The sequence below is a fragment of the Stigmatopora argus genome, chromosome 1 (assembly GCF_051989625.1).
Source record: "Stigmatopora argus isolate UIUO_Sarg chromosome 1, RoL_Sarg_1.0, whole genome shotgun sequence".
Classification (NCBI taxonomy): Eukaryota; Metazoa; Chordata; class Actinopteri; order Syngnathiformes; family Syngnathidae; genus Stigmatopora; species Stigmatopora argus.
The window spans coordinates 28,543,352-28,557,574 of record NC_135387.1 but is presented as its reverse complement, the minus strand read 5'-3'; the positions used below and the strand labels follow the sequence as shown (position 1 = coordinate 28,557,574).

The 14,223-nt window shown below is 38.8% G+C and overlaps 1 protein-coding gene across 1 annotated transcript in view; it reads right to left on the bottom strand.

Annotated features, from left to right (window-relative positions):
* Positions 1-14,223, bottom strand: part of hdac7a (histone deacetylase 7a) — a 57,660-nt gene that overhangs the window by 13,730 nt on the left and 29,707 nt on the right. The window contains exons 6-17 of the mRNA XM_077614879.1: positions 13,457-13,557; positions 12,442-12,564; positions 12,241-12,350; positions 10,240-10,341; positions 8,315-8,486; positions 7,049-7,254; positions 5,436-5,636; positions 4,543-4,765; positions 3,941-4,074; positions 2,942-3,062; positions 1,858-1,907; positions 313-420 (exon numbers count right to left, since the gene is read on the bottom strand). Of these exons, the coding sequence (XP_077471005.1) occupies positions 313-420; positions 1,858-1,907; positions 2,942-3,062; positions 3,941-4,074; positions 4,543-4,765; positions 5,436-5,636; positions 7,049-7,254; positions 8,315-8,486; positions 10,240-10,341; positions 12,241-12,350; positions 12,442-12,564; positions 13,457-13,557 (1,651 nt within the window). The remainder of the gene's footprint in view (positions 1-312; positions 421-1,857; positions 1,908-2,941; positions 3,063-3,940; positions 4,075-4,542; positions 4,766-5,435; positions 5,637-7,048; positions 7,255-8,314; positions 8,487-10,239; positions 10,342-12,240; positions 12,351-12,441; positions 12,565-13,456; positions 13,558-14,223) is intronic.

The window sequence follows — 14,223 nt, the reverse complement described above, 5'->3', positions numbered from 1 at the left end:
AAAGTCTGGAAAAATGATGAATATATCAATTTGAAATGCAGATCACAAGAAAAGAGATTTATATGACAAAAAAAGGTTTCTTAATTTTCATTGAAAACAACAAAATGCCTTTCCAGATGTAACCGGGACAAACAGGTAGTATACGGTCGCATACTACATTGGGGGAAACAGGGCAGGCTGTCTGTCGAATCGTCATAACAGTGTGAAATGCAAAAAATGGGAAGATGGGGCAAAAAATTGTAATAATTCAATCTTGACTTTGGCCTGATAACGTAAAAAGCAAAATCAAAAGAATATAAAAATCATTCTCACCTTGAGCTCACCCTTAGCTACTCTGACAGCCAGCTCGACGACACTGCCGGCGGCCATGCGTGACGCTGTGGAAGTGTGCGACTCGTTCCAGATGGTATCGTTGTCAACCTGCAACACGGTAACAAAGAAAATCAGTAGCTATAGCAAACAATCCATCAGGCATCTTTACTGCCAAGGTTAAATTAAAGCCTCAGTTGTCCCACCTTCCTCATGACAACTTAAGTTTTCATCCTTACCGTATTTTCTCGCATATTAGCCGCATCCGCGTATAAGCCGCACCCTTCAAATGTCCTAAAAATCGTTGAATTTAACAATTTCTCTCGTATAAGCCGCCCCCTGATTCACAATTTTCACATCCAGATTCATGGTTTTAATAGGGAGTACCAATGTGTTACTTTGTAAGGAAAATCTTAATAAAAATCCTCGCAAATGGTATTTCTGAGAAAATGTATAACTCGATTACTGGATTGCACATTCCTAAAGGGTGTTGCCTGCACGTAGACAAATTAAAAAAGGAAGTCATGTGACCAGTACAACCAGGAAGTGTGTCCGTAGCGGTCTAGTTTGTCATCCCTAGGCAAGATGGCGGCGCCCTGAGCGAGCAATGGCAGGCACAAGTGAGTTTTTTCATGTTTTATGCAAGATATGGTTTATTTTTTCTTGAATTTTATTCATAGACATCAAAATAAATTTTGTTTAGCGTTATATCTGTTTATCTTTTCTCTATTTTGAAATAAATTACCGTATCGGCCACATCGTTTTGCGTTATGGCGTCATGCGTTACGGCGTCATGGCATCATAGCGTCACGGCGTCATGGCGTCACGGCGTCATGACGTCATGGCGGTATGGCGTCATGGCATCATGGCGTCATGGCGTCATGGAGTTTCGTCTTTGTCACCTTGCAGTTTTGTGCATGTCAAGTCTAATTTGTGCGCATATAAGCCGCAACCTTGACTCAATCATCATTTTTTTTAGTTACAAATACGGCTTATATGCGAGAAAATCCGGTAGGTCATAATACGTACTGTTAATATCTCCTGAGGAAAAGTGAGAAACTAAACCTGAAAGCAGTTAAATCAATTTCTTTTAAATACAGGCATTCCAGTTAGCGATAATATACCAACAAAAGAAATGAATCATAGCTGAAAACTGTGGTTACTTTCTGAAAGGTTGAAATTGACTGCCATTAACAGTTGCGAGTTCTAAGTTCAAACATTTGAACGGACCTCATTAAAAACAACTTTCTTTTTCCTATTTCGAGGCCAGATCAATTTATGCTCTTTAATTCAATTGTTCACTGAACGGCACCAATTTTAACCCCCAAGAGAATTACAATTGGGCTTTGTTCATTATGTGGTTCTTTGACACACTGCTTTTATTAGTCATGGTCAGGGGTTGTCAAAATCAGTGCAGAAATGTTTCCTTTTATCCCTCTTTTTCATTCGCAGCCATGAAAAATAGGGATTTTATTTCTTTAACACAGAATAGGCAATTTCATGATGTAATGTCATAAATCATTTTTAAACATGCGATTTCAAACTTACCCCTACACCTCCACATGGCAACATGACGAACGTCCTTTGAGAAAGGATTCCTGAGGAGTAGTTTCAGTCAATTAGCATAATAGAGTTACAGTGGTACCTTGAAATACGAGTGCCCTGACATACGAGCGATTTGAGATAGGAGTAACATTTTGAGCAGGTATTTATCTTTACCAACTTTACCAATTTTATCATATGCAGTTTCTGGGTACGGTGACAATAAGGCTTTTTGTCGAGTCAATGATGATAAAGCCTATGTCCGATTATTATTAACTCCCTCGTGTAAATATCTCTACGAGCACTGGGCGGAGCCTTGCATTTTTTCAGTGTTTTTTTCCCGTTAGTCAGTGCGAATGGCGGAGCGATCGCTAATACGAGAGGAGTATATACTCATTCTCGTTGGCAAGTGGTCGTGCGTTATCCTATTGTAAGGACATTTGTGTGCATCATTTTGGGAATATTTTGAAGGGAAGACAAAAAAAGCAAACCACCCTCGATAGGTTGCATCTGAAAGTCAGGGTGGAGGCGGGGCTAATAGAGCCAACCCGGGAGAAGAAAAGTATCAAAATTTAAAACAAAATTAGAATTAAGTTTAGTATAAGGTTAGATTAAACTTATTTTTGAGTGTGTCTGCATCGTAATCCAAGTTCATTTAAATTTGTTTATGTTATGTTACGAGCGCGTTGCCATGTGAAAAGTTCCCCCCCCCCCTCTCTCGCCCACCTGCAAAATCCGTATAATTTTGATAATATTAAACACATTTAAGTAGTATTAAACCACTAGTTATTTGTTATTTTGTTAATAGATGGCGAATTAGAAGAAATAAAACATTTTTTTCCAATCCAATATCTTTTTTTGGTGTTTTTTTCAGAGGGTTGGAACGAATTAATTTGTTTTTAGTCCATTTCTATGGCTAAGTATCAACATTTAAAACAAAATTAGAATTATGTTTAGTGTAAGGTTAGATTAAATTTATTTTTGAGTGTGTCTGCATCGTAATCAGAGTTCATTTAAATGTGTTTATGTTATGTTACGAGCGCGTTGCCGTGCAAAAAATTGAGAAATGACCGTGTGAGTTGTAACAAACCTGCTAATTTGCGGTTGTCCAGTTTGAGCCGGTTGAGCGGGTTGGTGCCGTAAAGCAAGACATGACGCTCTGTATGGACGGACTGCAGCTCTTCCAACGTTGCCTTCCGTCCCCGAATGCTCTTTTGACAACAAAATCAATCTGGTCAGCATATTTAAAAATGCTCATTTAGCGCTAGGCTACGAATATCCAGTTGTTGTGACACCGAACTGTCCACACAGTAGATTAAATAAGCAGCATCAGTCAATCCAAAATAAACATTTAGCCATTTTGCTGGACATTCGGTATATACTCAAAACAGGGGTGGCGAACACGTGGCTCTTGAGCCACATGTGGCTCTTTGCTTCTTATCATATTTCGCCTATATTGTTGCTATTTGCCCCGTTTCATGTTTCTCTTATTTTTATTCTCTCTTAAAAGACGCTCAAATTCATCAAGGCCCATTCAAAATAAATCCTAAATTATTCATTCATTCATGCATTTTCTGAACCGTTTTATCCTCACTAGGGTCGCAGGGGTGCAGGAGCATATACCAGGTGACTACAGGCACCAGGCGGGGGAAACCCTGAATCGGTGGGCAGCCAATCACAGGGCACAATGAGACAAACAAACAATCACTTGTTGCTAGGGGCAAAATTTCGAGAATTTAGAATGTCCAATCAGCCTAGCATACATGTTTTTGGAACGTGGGAGGGAACCGGAGTACCCGGGGAAAACCCACGCAGGCCGGGGTGAACATGCACGCAGGTGGACCGACCTGGATTCGAACACAGGTCCCCAGAGCTGTGAGGCCAATGCGCTAACCACTCACCCACCGGGCCGCCATGATATATATATTTTTTAATAGTAATTTGGAAGATTGGATTTTTTTTATGCCGCTTCTGACGTAAGGTCTCACAGTTTAAAATTTTGGCTCATTGTGTCTAACTTGTTCTCCACCCCTGTCCTGAAAATGAAGAGACAACTAATCAGTGTACATGTGTGTGCCTTTTGTCGTACCTCACACTGCCCCCTCAGGCCCCTCTCCTGTAGTCGGGACCATATGCTCTGTATTCTCCCAGCATGCTCTGGGTGATTACTATTGTCCCCACAGGCACACTGGTGCTTCAGCATCTGAGAATCATACACCAGGCCTGCAAAAGCAGAAGAACCGCTCATGAAGATATCACAAAAAACATCACCCATACCTGTCAACTTACACGTTTTCCCGTATTTTATACGTTTTTTGATCATTTCAATTTGTGTACGCGTATAACAACTTTTGTACGGGGGAAAAATGTTTAAAAAATAAATACATTTTTTGTAGTGCGTTTTTTTTAGCTCTAATTTGGATCGTCTCGGTCAATGGTAGCAGACGAAAGCATCATCGTCGACGGTACACGGTCGATTGGTCGCCGGTACGTATGTACTGTTGTTCGTAAGTCGTATGTTCGTAAGTAGGGGAGCGTCTGTATTAAATGGTGCACAAACGGGAGGCTCAAAAAAAGCAAAAAACATTTAATATACCCAGGTATATTAAACAGCATAATACGGTAAAATGATTGGAAGACCCAAAAAAATAATCCACAGCAAGACTAGCCGTGATGTGCCACCCTACTCACCAGTAGTGAAGCGGGATTGGCCGCCGGCCTCCTGCCCGGTGAGGTTTAGAGGTTTTTCGGGTAGAGTGAGAGACGTGGAGGCCGGGGAGGACTGTGTTCGCGACAGGGGCCGGTGGACGCCCAACGTGCCGCAGATGGCGCCGCTGCGTAGAATCGGCACGGCCAGGGTCTCCATTTGGCGGTGCAACTGCTGCAGCTGTTTTTGCTGTTCCCAAAGTAACGACTGAAACAAAAGAGGTATTGACAGCTATTGGGAAGAACAGTCACGTCCGAGAAAGACTCAAGTGGAACTCGCTTATTGAAACAAAAAATATAGACAGAATAAATACAGGAAATAGTCCAAACGTTAGCAAAAATCAAAGAAAGCAGATCCAAATCTACCAATTTCGTCATACGCAGCTGTGTATGATGACAATTAGGCTTTTGTCTAGTCAATGATGATGACAGGCCTATGTCTGATTTTATTAATTTATTTATTTAATGACGGTCCAAACTGCAATTTGCCAAAAGCTGACTTTGAGGGTCTTTTATTTTTTGGTGTATTTTGTTGAATTTTCTGCCTTTCACGAGCGTAACCATGACGATAAAGCCAAAACAAATGGTGACGACAATAATCTAACTTGAAGGGAATATTTACAGTGCACTCAAATGTGATTTATCACAGATTAAGATATGCTTCCATCTTCGTACCTCAATTAGCCACGCCCATTTCACAAAGTAACCTGTGTGAGTTCGTTTTGCCACTACGTGCAAATCAAATGTTTTAAAAATAAACTGAAACATGATCAATCCTGATTCCAGCCAGAGGCAGATAGCGCCATCTAGAGGACAGTCACCCGAATAACAACTAAGGAGGACTTATATTCACTACTTTAGCACTTTAGATCACTCACCTGGTTTAATATGAGTGCATGCTGGAGGTTCATCTGCTCTTGACTACTAGATGTTGCTGGCTCCGCCTCCCTCAGGGAATCTTCCCGCAATCTCACGCTCTGATAGGCTGGTTCTGAGGGCGACGAGCCCCCATCCTCTGAGTCCATATCCTCGGATGGTATCTGATGAAGTCTGGGTTTCTCGCTGGATTTGGCCATGAGCTTTAAAATACGCATACAAAGTTGTACTCGAGTTATTCGAAGAAATAGATTCATCGTTATATATTAACAACAAGTCTTTATAACGAAAGTCAAAAGTTACTCTATGATTATGGGCCTTTTGAATAATAAAATGGTTTAGCTTAGCTCATTTTAGCTTTAAATGGAATGCCTTTGTTTTCATTATACATAAATAAGTCCAGTAATAGTTTGACATACGAGTGCCCCGACATACGAGGAATTTGAGATACGAGTAAAATTCCGAGCAAATATTTACCTTGAGATATGAGACAAATTTTGAGATACGAGCATACGAGAGACGCAAGAAGCTGCTTATGATTTCAGTGCAATGTCTTTCTCGCCGCATCTCCCTCATGTAAAGATCTCTACGAGCACTGGGCGGAGCGTTGCATTTTTTTTCCACGAGTGGTGTACGTGTGACGGAGCTGGCTCGCCAATACGAGAGGAGTTTTTCAACAATATGCATCATTCTGAAGCAGAAGGACGCTATTAAGGATATCAAGCCTTCCTCTCTCTCTGTCTATCTCTCTCAGGAGGTCAGGTACCGTATTTACTCGCATATAAGTCGCTCCCGTGTATAAGCCGCACCCTTATAAATGCCTTAAAATCGTTGAATTTTACAATTTCTCGCGTATAAGCCGCCCCCTGATTCACAATTTTCAACTCCATATTCATGGTTTTAATAGGGAGTACAAATGTGTTACTTTGAAGGGAAAATCTTAAGAAAAATCATCGCACGTGGTATTTCTGAGACACTGAATGGAAAGAATGGTCTGCTGGATTTTTTTCATATTTTATGCAAGATGTTTTTTTTTCCTTGAATTTTATTCATAGACGTCAGAATTAATTTTGTTTAGCATTTCATCTGTTGATCTTTTTTCTATTTTGAAATAAATGACCGTATCGGCTGCGTTGTCTTGACAAAAATCAACACATGGTATTTCTGAGATACTGTATGAATCAAAAGCACATTATTAGGGTCAATATCATAAGGAATTAATTCATCCAGTAGTGGTTGTTTTCTTACTGCAAAACTGAAAATAACCAGCAAACAGTAAATGTTACTTTGCCGACATCTACTGGTGAAAAAGAGTCTAGCAAGTCTTGTGCGCATATAAGCCGTACCCTTGATTCAGTCATCATTCTTTTGAGTTACAAATACGGCTAATATGCGATGAAATAAGTTAGCTATTGTAGCTACATTGCAGTCTGTTGGGGAATTATCACTTTATCATTATAATAATTATCACTATATAACTGCATATGTTGGATATTCCCCAATATAGTTTAATAGACCGATTTATTGGAGCAAGCCAACTTTAGCGTGTTTCCACTGCTTTGTCCATTTTTGATCGCATTGGGAGCAAAACAAACAAATAAATAAATCCTGCTACCTTGCCAAGGTGAGTCTGCTGTTTTAATCGCTCCAGTAGTTGCGTGTTGTGATGCTGTTGGAGGAGATGTGAGTGAAGGGTCCTAGAGCTCTGCGGGAGGGGCTCCGAACGTGTTCTGCTGAGAGGCTTGTGGGCCTGCATGCCACCTGGAGACAGTTGGTCTGAATGCGGGGAAAATTGAAGGGGGACTGATTCGAGTCCTGGAACTAGTTGGAGACAGATGGAGAGAGGGTAACAGGCATCACAATGTGTTCCAGGAATAGAAACAGAGTTTAAAAAAACATATCAACAGAGAAATATGCAGATAAATTACATTTAAATATGGACATAGGGAGCTGGAGCCTTGGACGAATTTAATACAAAATTGGGGGCAGTTGCAATGATGCTTAAATAAAGATCATTTAAGTTCTATATTTTCATTACCGTATTTTCACGACTATAAGGCGCACATAAGTCTTAAATTTTCTCCAAAATAGACAGGGCACCTTATAATCCAGTGCGCTTTATATATGGACCAATACTAAAATTGTTATCACGATAAAATCAAATAAATCAGTCGATAGGGTACACCATCGTCTACAGCTCTCACAACTACGGCAAGCAGCCCCCGACTCTACTATTTTCCTGTAGAAAAGGTACTGCGCCGTGACTGTTGGGATATGTAGTTCTTTTGTCAATACACCCAATGGATTGTGGCCTGTATACATCGACATCAATACAGCTTTACGAAGCATGGAAGGCAGCGTTGGAATAGTTACGCTAGCTACTAGCTAGCTACTATTTGCGAATGGATTGTGGCCACCTGGACGAACGTATAAAACTCAGCATTTTCGATGACTCATTTGGACAATTGTTCAATTCGGACACAGAAAATGAGGACTTTGATGGATTTGTGGGTGATGATGACGTGAGTACATTGTAAAATGGCTAAATAAAGTACAACCGAACTTAGTTTTACTTACGCTGTCTTTAAAAAAAAATGTTTTTAGCGTGTGTCCGTATGTTTAAGCTGGTGTATGTTTTGCCATGCCTGGCTGCGTCTATAAAACGGTGCGTCCTTTGTGTGTGTAAAATACAGAAATAGCACTCGTTATTGACACTGCGGCTAAAAATACGATGCGCCGTATAATCGTGAAAATACGGTAGTTTATCACGTTTCTTCAACTAAACAAATACTATTTCTGACTTATTTGAGGTACGGAAGTAAAATTTGCTGTTGGTTTAGATTGAGCCTAATTGAAATCAAATCTATTAAGCGTGTGTTACCAGTGAGTAGTGGCGCATGCACCAGTCCAGAGGGCTCCAGGATGATGACAGGAAGTCGTGAGCTGAGCTGCCCCGCTTGATCTTCTCTGCCCAGGGGCAACAAGACCTGCGGAGCTCCGGCTGCCACCAGGGGGCCTCGACTAAGCTTCAGAGGGGAAAGCTCACCTTCAACCTGAAAAACAGACGTGTGGCTTTGTTAAAACCCAAACATGTAATGCCATTTTATGACAGAAAGATTTAGATCAAGTCGGAAACGCATTGAGGATTTGTGGGTATAATTCAGTGGCATTCAATTACCGTGTTTTCTCGCATATTGACCGCCTCCACGTATAAGCCAGATCTTTAAAATTGCCTTAAAATCGTTGAATTTTACGTTTTCTCTCGTATAAGACGCCCCCTGATTCACGGTTTTAATAGAGAGTACAAATGTGTTACTTTGAAGGGAAAATCTTGAGAAAAATCATCGCACATGGACAAATTAAAAAAGGAAGTCATGTGAGCAGTACAACCAGGAAGTGTGTCCGTAGCAGTCTAGTTTTGTCATCCCCAATCACCAAGGTTCTGTATGCAATAACAGCATGAGATACACATTACGCAGGTATCGCGACTGATATTTTAATGATTTGACTGCAAGACCTTCGATCCGCCTTAACAACTAATCGAATGTGCTGATATAGTAAACACTACGAACACATGTATCAAGGCTACTCGCGTCTGGCCAATCAGAGCTCGTTGAACTATAAAAGGTAAAAGGTAAGATGGTGGCGCCCTGAGCGAGCAATGGCAGGCACAAGTAAGTGAGTTTTTTCACGTTTTATGCAAAATACGATTTAGATTTTCTTGAATTTCATTCATAGACGTCAAAATAAATTGTGTTTTGTGTTTTATCTGTTCATCTTTTCTCTATTTTGAAATAAATCACCGTATTGGCCGCATCGTCTTGCAGTATGGCGTATCGTCTTTGTCACTTTGCAGTTTCGTGCATGCCAAGTCTAAATTGTGCATATATAAGCCGTACCCATCATTTAGCCCCCTTTTTTATACTTACAAATCCGGCTTATATTCGAGAAAATATGGTACTTGCATTTTTTTACCTAGCGTGAGCCCTGTGTATATTTTGAAAGAGAATTAGGAAGAAAATTGTAATTGTAGGCGGCTGAGTGGTTAGCGCATTGGCATTACAGTTCTGGGTTCGATCCCAGGTTGGTCCTTATTGTGTGGAGTTAGCACAGACATGGACAAACTACGGCCCATTAGGGTCTTTAATCCGGCCCGCCGACGTTGTCCAAATTTTAGTAAAAATCAATGACCTCATTCATTTCTCTGCAATACCCTCGTTTCCCTGATAGATGGCGCACTAGCCTAGTAAAAGTATGTAAACGTGTGTGGGAGCTACTTGAGAATACTGACATTTCTGAACATTTAACTTTTACTGTGGACATCCTGACACACATTAACGAGCTAAATGTGAAGCTACAAGAGAAAAAACAGTTTGTGCATGAAATGCAAGCAAACCTTCCGCCTTCAAAACCAAGCTGGTTTTATTTTTCAAGCAAATATCAGACAAGTCATTTGCTCATTTCCCCACACTGGTTGCGTTAAAAGAGGCCCCCGCATGTGAAAAAATACAGGAAATCATTGGATGACCTGCATGAGCAATTCTGCCGTCGGTTTTGTGATTTTGGAAAAATTGACAGATGGTGTCATGTCCTTTCTCACAACACCCGGAAACGGTTCCACAGGAGTTGCAGTTGGAACTGATTGATCTCCAATGTGACAAGTTCACCCCCCCGCGACCCTTGTGAGGTTAAGCATCTCCGAAATTTTAATTTTTCTTGTTGTTTTTAATCACACTCCTGCCATTGGTGGCATTTTTTAAAAACTTGGATGTTATGAATAGTTTTTATGGGGGTGCTAGGGCTTACCCTGGCATTGGCTGGTAGTCCCAGAGTAATGGTAGGCAGCGTGGAAGGACTCTGAATGGTGAAGTTTGCCAGGGTGCCGTCCCTGAGCAGTAACCTCTGGGCCTAGAAAAAAATCCAAATATTTAGAATCCACAATCATGGGAATACAGAAGCAAACATTCAATAATTTCCAGAATCCGAAATTTAACAGTCGTTAATCAGGCCTAGAATTTCAAAAAATGGTTATTAACGATGCTTTGTAAACCTGGAAAACACGGTAAGAACATTTACCTAATTAGACACGACATGAATTACACAAGCACGGCAGGTGTGACATTGGTTGCTATGTTTTTTTTTTACATTTCTGTGATTAAATCAATTATGTATAAACAGCTGACACACTCGGCAATCCGGCAGGCTTGTGTGGCGTTGCATTAAACATGTTATTAGTCACTATTTGGCCACGATCCAAGCGCAGGAAACGACTTTTCTTATAATATATTTGCTGGTGTGAAACGAGTTGATTTTCCGTTTCATATCACAAATTAGACTCTCTAAAGAATAAAAGAATGAAGATGAATTCATCAGTTACTCCCTTTGGCATTCAAATACATTGAATTTAGTTGATGGATTTAGTGAAAACACTGCGAAACTAATTTGCCAACTGTTTTTATTTTAAATAATTGTTTGCTAAAAGTATGTTTGTTTTTAAATTAACAGGGAAAGAAAACATCAAATCATTTGAGCCTACTGCAAACAAAATAGAGTTAAACTTGAGATATCATTATTTACTGTGCACTTGTCAGTAAACAGGTGTAAGATTTGGCTTTTAGAAAAATAAGGTTAAAAAACGTCAAATATGGCATAACATAATACTTTGAACTAATGTACTGCAGTAGGCCGTTTTTACAATGGTTGTGATTTAATTACTATTTATTGATTGATCGTTTATTATTGTTATGTATTGATTGATCGTTTATTGTTGTTATTTATTGATTGATCGTTTATTGTTGTTATGTATTGATTGATCGTGTATTGTTGTTATGTATTGATTGTTCGTGTATTGTTGTTATGTATTGATTGATCGTTTGTTGTTGTTATGTATTGATTGATCGTTTGTTGTTGTTATGTATTGATTGATCGTTTGTTATTGTTATGTATTGATTGATCGTTTGTTATTGTTATGTATTGATTGATCGTTTGTTATTGTTATGTATTCATTGATCGTTTATTATTGTTATTTATTGATTGATCGTTTATTATTGTTATTTGTTGATTGATCATTTATTATTATTTATTGATTGATCGTTTATTTATTAATTGATCATTTATTTATTAATTGATCGTTTATTTATTTATTGATGGTTTATTTATTGATTGATCTTTATTTATTGATTGATCTTTATTTATTGATCTTTATTTGTTATTTGTTATTTATTTATATTATTATTATGTATTATTATTATTTTAGCATTTATTATCATTTCTTGATTTGTTATCATTATTTTTTTATTATTTATATGTTCATTTGTTTGCTTGTTGATATTATTTGTGCACTTCCCTATTTATTTATGTTGTTGACTACGTATTAATTGATTATATATTTATTCGTTATTATTTGTTTGTTTGTTGTTGTTAATGTGCACTTTGTGGTGAGGCTTTAAATCTCATTATACTTGTATAATGACATTAATAGCATTCACTCCAATTCAATAATAAGTAACTTTAAAACTACCGCAAAATAAAATTTAATATTTTGATCCTGGTTGCAGTGACATTTTCAACCCACCAGTCTTGCATCTCGATGATCTCTGGGGGTGCCGGAGATCATCCCAGCTAACTACACTAAGACCCTGATCTGGTTGCCAGCCAATCCCAGATCAGTCTTACATTTTTCACCTTTAATATTCTTCCAAACTTCATCGCTATATATGAAGACGAAATCTATGAATCCAACGAGTCACCCGGATTTTTCTTATTTCGAGAGATAAATAAATTCCATGCATGTGTGCATTTGTTCACCTCATGCGACAGGCCGCCAGCAGATGGCACCAGCCCGTTTTCAGTGGGAAGACTGTCATTTGGGGAACTACAGCCGGAGACTGGGGTGCTACTACTGCTGGGTGAAGAGTCTGCTGGGACCCCCAGAGAAAAAAACAAAAACAAACAAAATGTCAGAACATTTAACGTACACATTGGAATGCAATGCGACCGTTCTGTTACCCAGAGTGTCAGGTACTCGGTGTCTGACGGTGGGTGGGGCGCTCTCTTTGCGGGTCAGGGGGCTCTGGCGGGTGTTGAGATGTTTTTTCAGCTTGTGTTTCACTTTAAGATTGGGTTCTGATGCTGAAAATGAAAAGAAAACAATTCATTTGTGCATTGGGGAAGTACTTCAGGTGGTCATTCGAACTTAGGGCTAGGGAACCTATGGCTCGGGAGCCGCATGTGGCTCTTTTAATGGGTGCGTATGGCTCTATGACAGGGGTGTCAGACTCGGGTTAGTTTGCGGGCCGCGTTAACGTCAACTCGATTTCACGTGGGCGGACCATTTTAGATATAATATTTAGATTATTTAAAAAAAAAATGGATTTAAAGAACTGGATGTTCAGTTTTTTATAGATCTAAAACAATGTTTATTTTAGCTTTTTTTTAAATATATTTTTAGATTTTACAAAATGATTTTTGAACAAAAAAGACAGAAAATATGGATTAAAAAATGACAATTATTTATTTAAAAGGGGAGATCAGGAAATTTAATATACATTTAACATATATTTCCTGATTCTCCCCCTTTTAAATCAATAATTGTAATTTTTTAATCCTTTTTTCTGTGTTTTTAGTTCAAAAATCCTTTTGTAAAAACAAAACCAAAAATATTTTCTGTTTTCCACTTTAATATGGCACATAATTAAAGAAACATGTGGTTTCCTTTCGCAATGAAAAACAAATGATAAAATAAATGATTTTCCTTACTAAGAGAAAAAAGCTTAAATTAGAATTGTATTAGATCTATTAAAACATGAATATTTAGGGCTTTTAATCCAGTTCTTTTAATCCATGTATAAAACAAAAACATCTAAATATTATATCTGAAATTGTCCAGCCCACATGAAATCAAGTTGACGTTAAAGCGGCCGGCGAACCAAACCGAGTCTGACACCCTTGGGCTAGATTAAATATATTCCATCTACGGAAACCATTAACAATTTGACAAAATATTAGCTAATGTGCATTTTACCTGCCCGACGCAGGCGCGTGCCTTCTGAACTCTCAGGCGAAGACATTGAAGGCGGTGAAACCAGAGGTTGGGAGGAAATGCTTGGATCAGGACCCAGTTTCCTGTGAGAACATTGCAAAAATTCAAATAAACCTATTATATTTGAAAACACAGTCATACCTTGAGATACGAGCTTAATGCGTTTCGGGACCGAGCTCGTATGTCAATTTACTCGTATCTCAAATCAACGTTTCCCATAGAAATGAACTAAATACAAATTAATTTGTTCCCACCCTCTGAAAAAAAACATCACAATGGAAAAACACATTTCTATTGGTTGTACTACACCATCTACTAACAGAGTAACAAATAACTAGTGGTTATGATGTTTAATACTAAAATGAGACATTATTTTATACAACGGGAAGTTTGTGGATGGGGAAGAGATTTGACGGATGCGCTCGTAACGTAATATAAACTTTAAATTTAACTTAAATGAACTTAGATTCCTATACACACTTCCTAAAACCACTGTATTTTCACGACTATAAGGCGCACATTAAAGTCTTAAATTTTCTCCAAAATAGACAGGGCGCCTTATAATCCAGTGCGCTTTATATATGGACCAATACTAAACTTGTTATCACGATAAAATAAAATAAATCAGTGGATAGGGTACACCATCCTCTACAGCTCTCACAACTACGGCAAGCAGCCCCCGACTCTACTATTTTCCCGTAGAAAAAGTACTGCGCAGTGACTGCTGGGATATATAGTTCTTTGGTCAA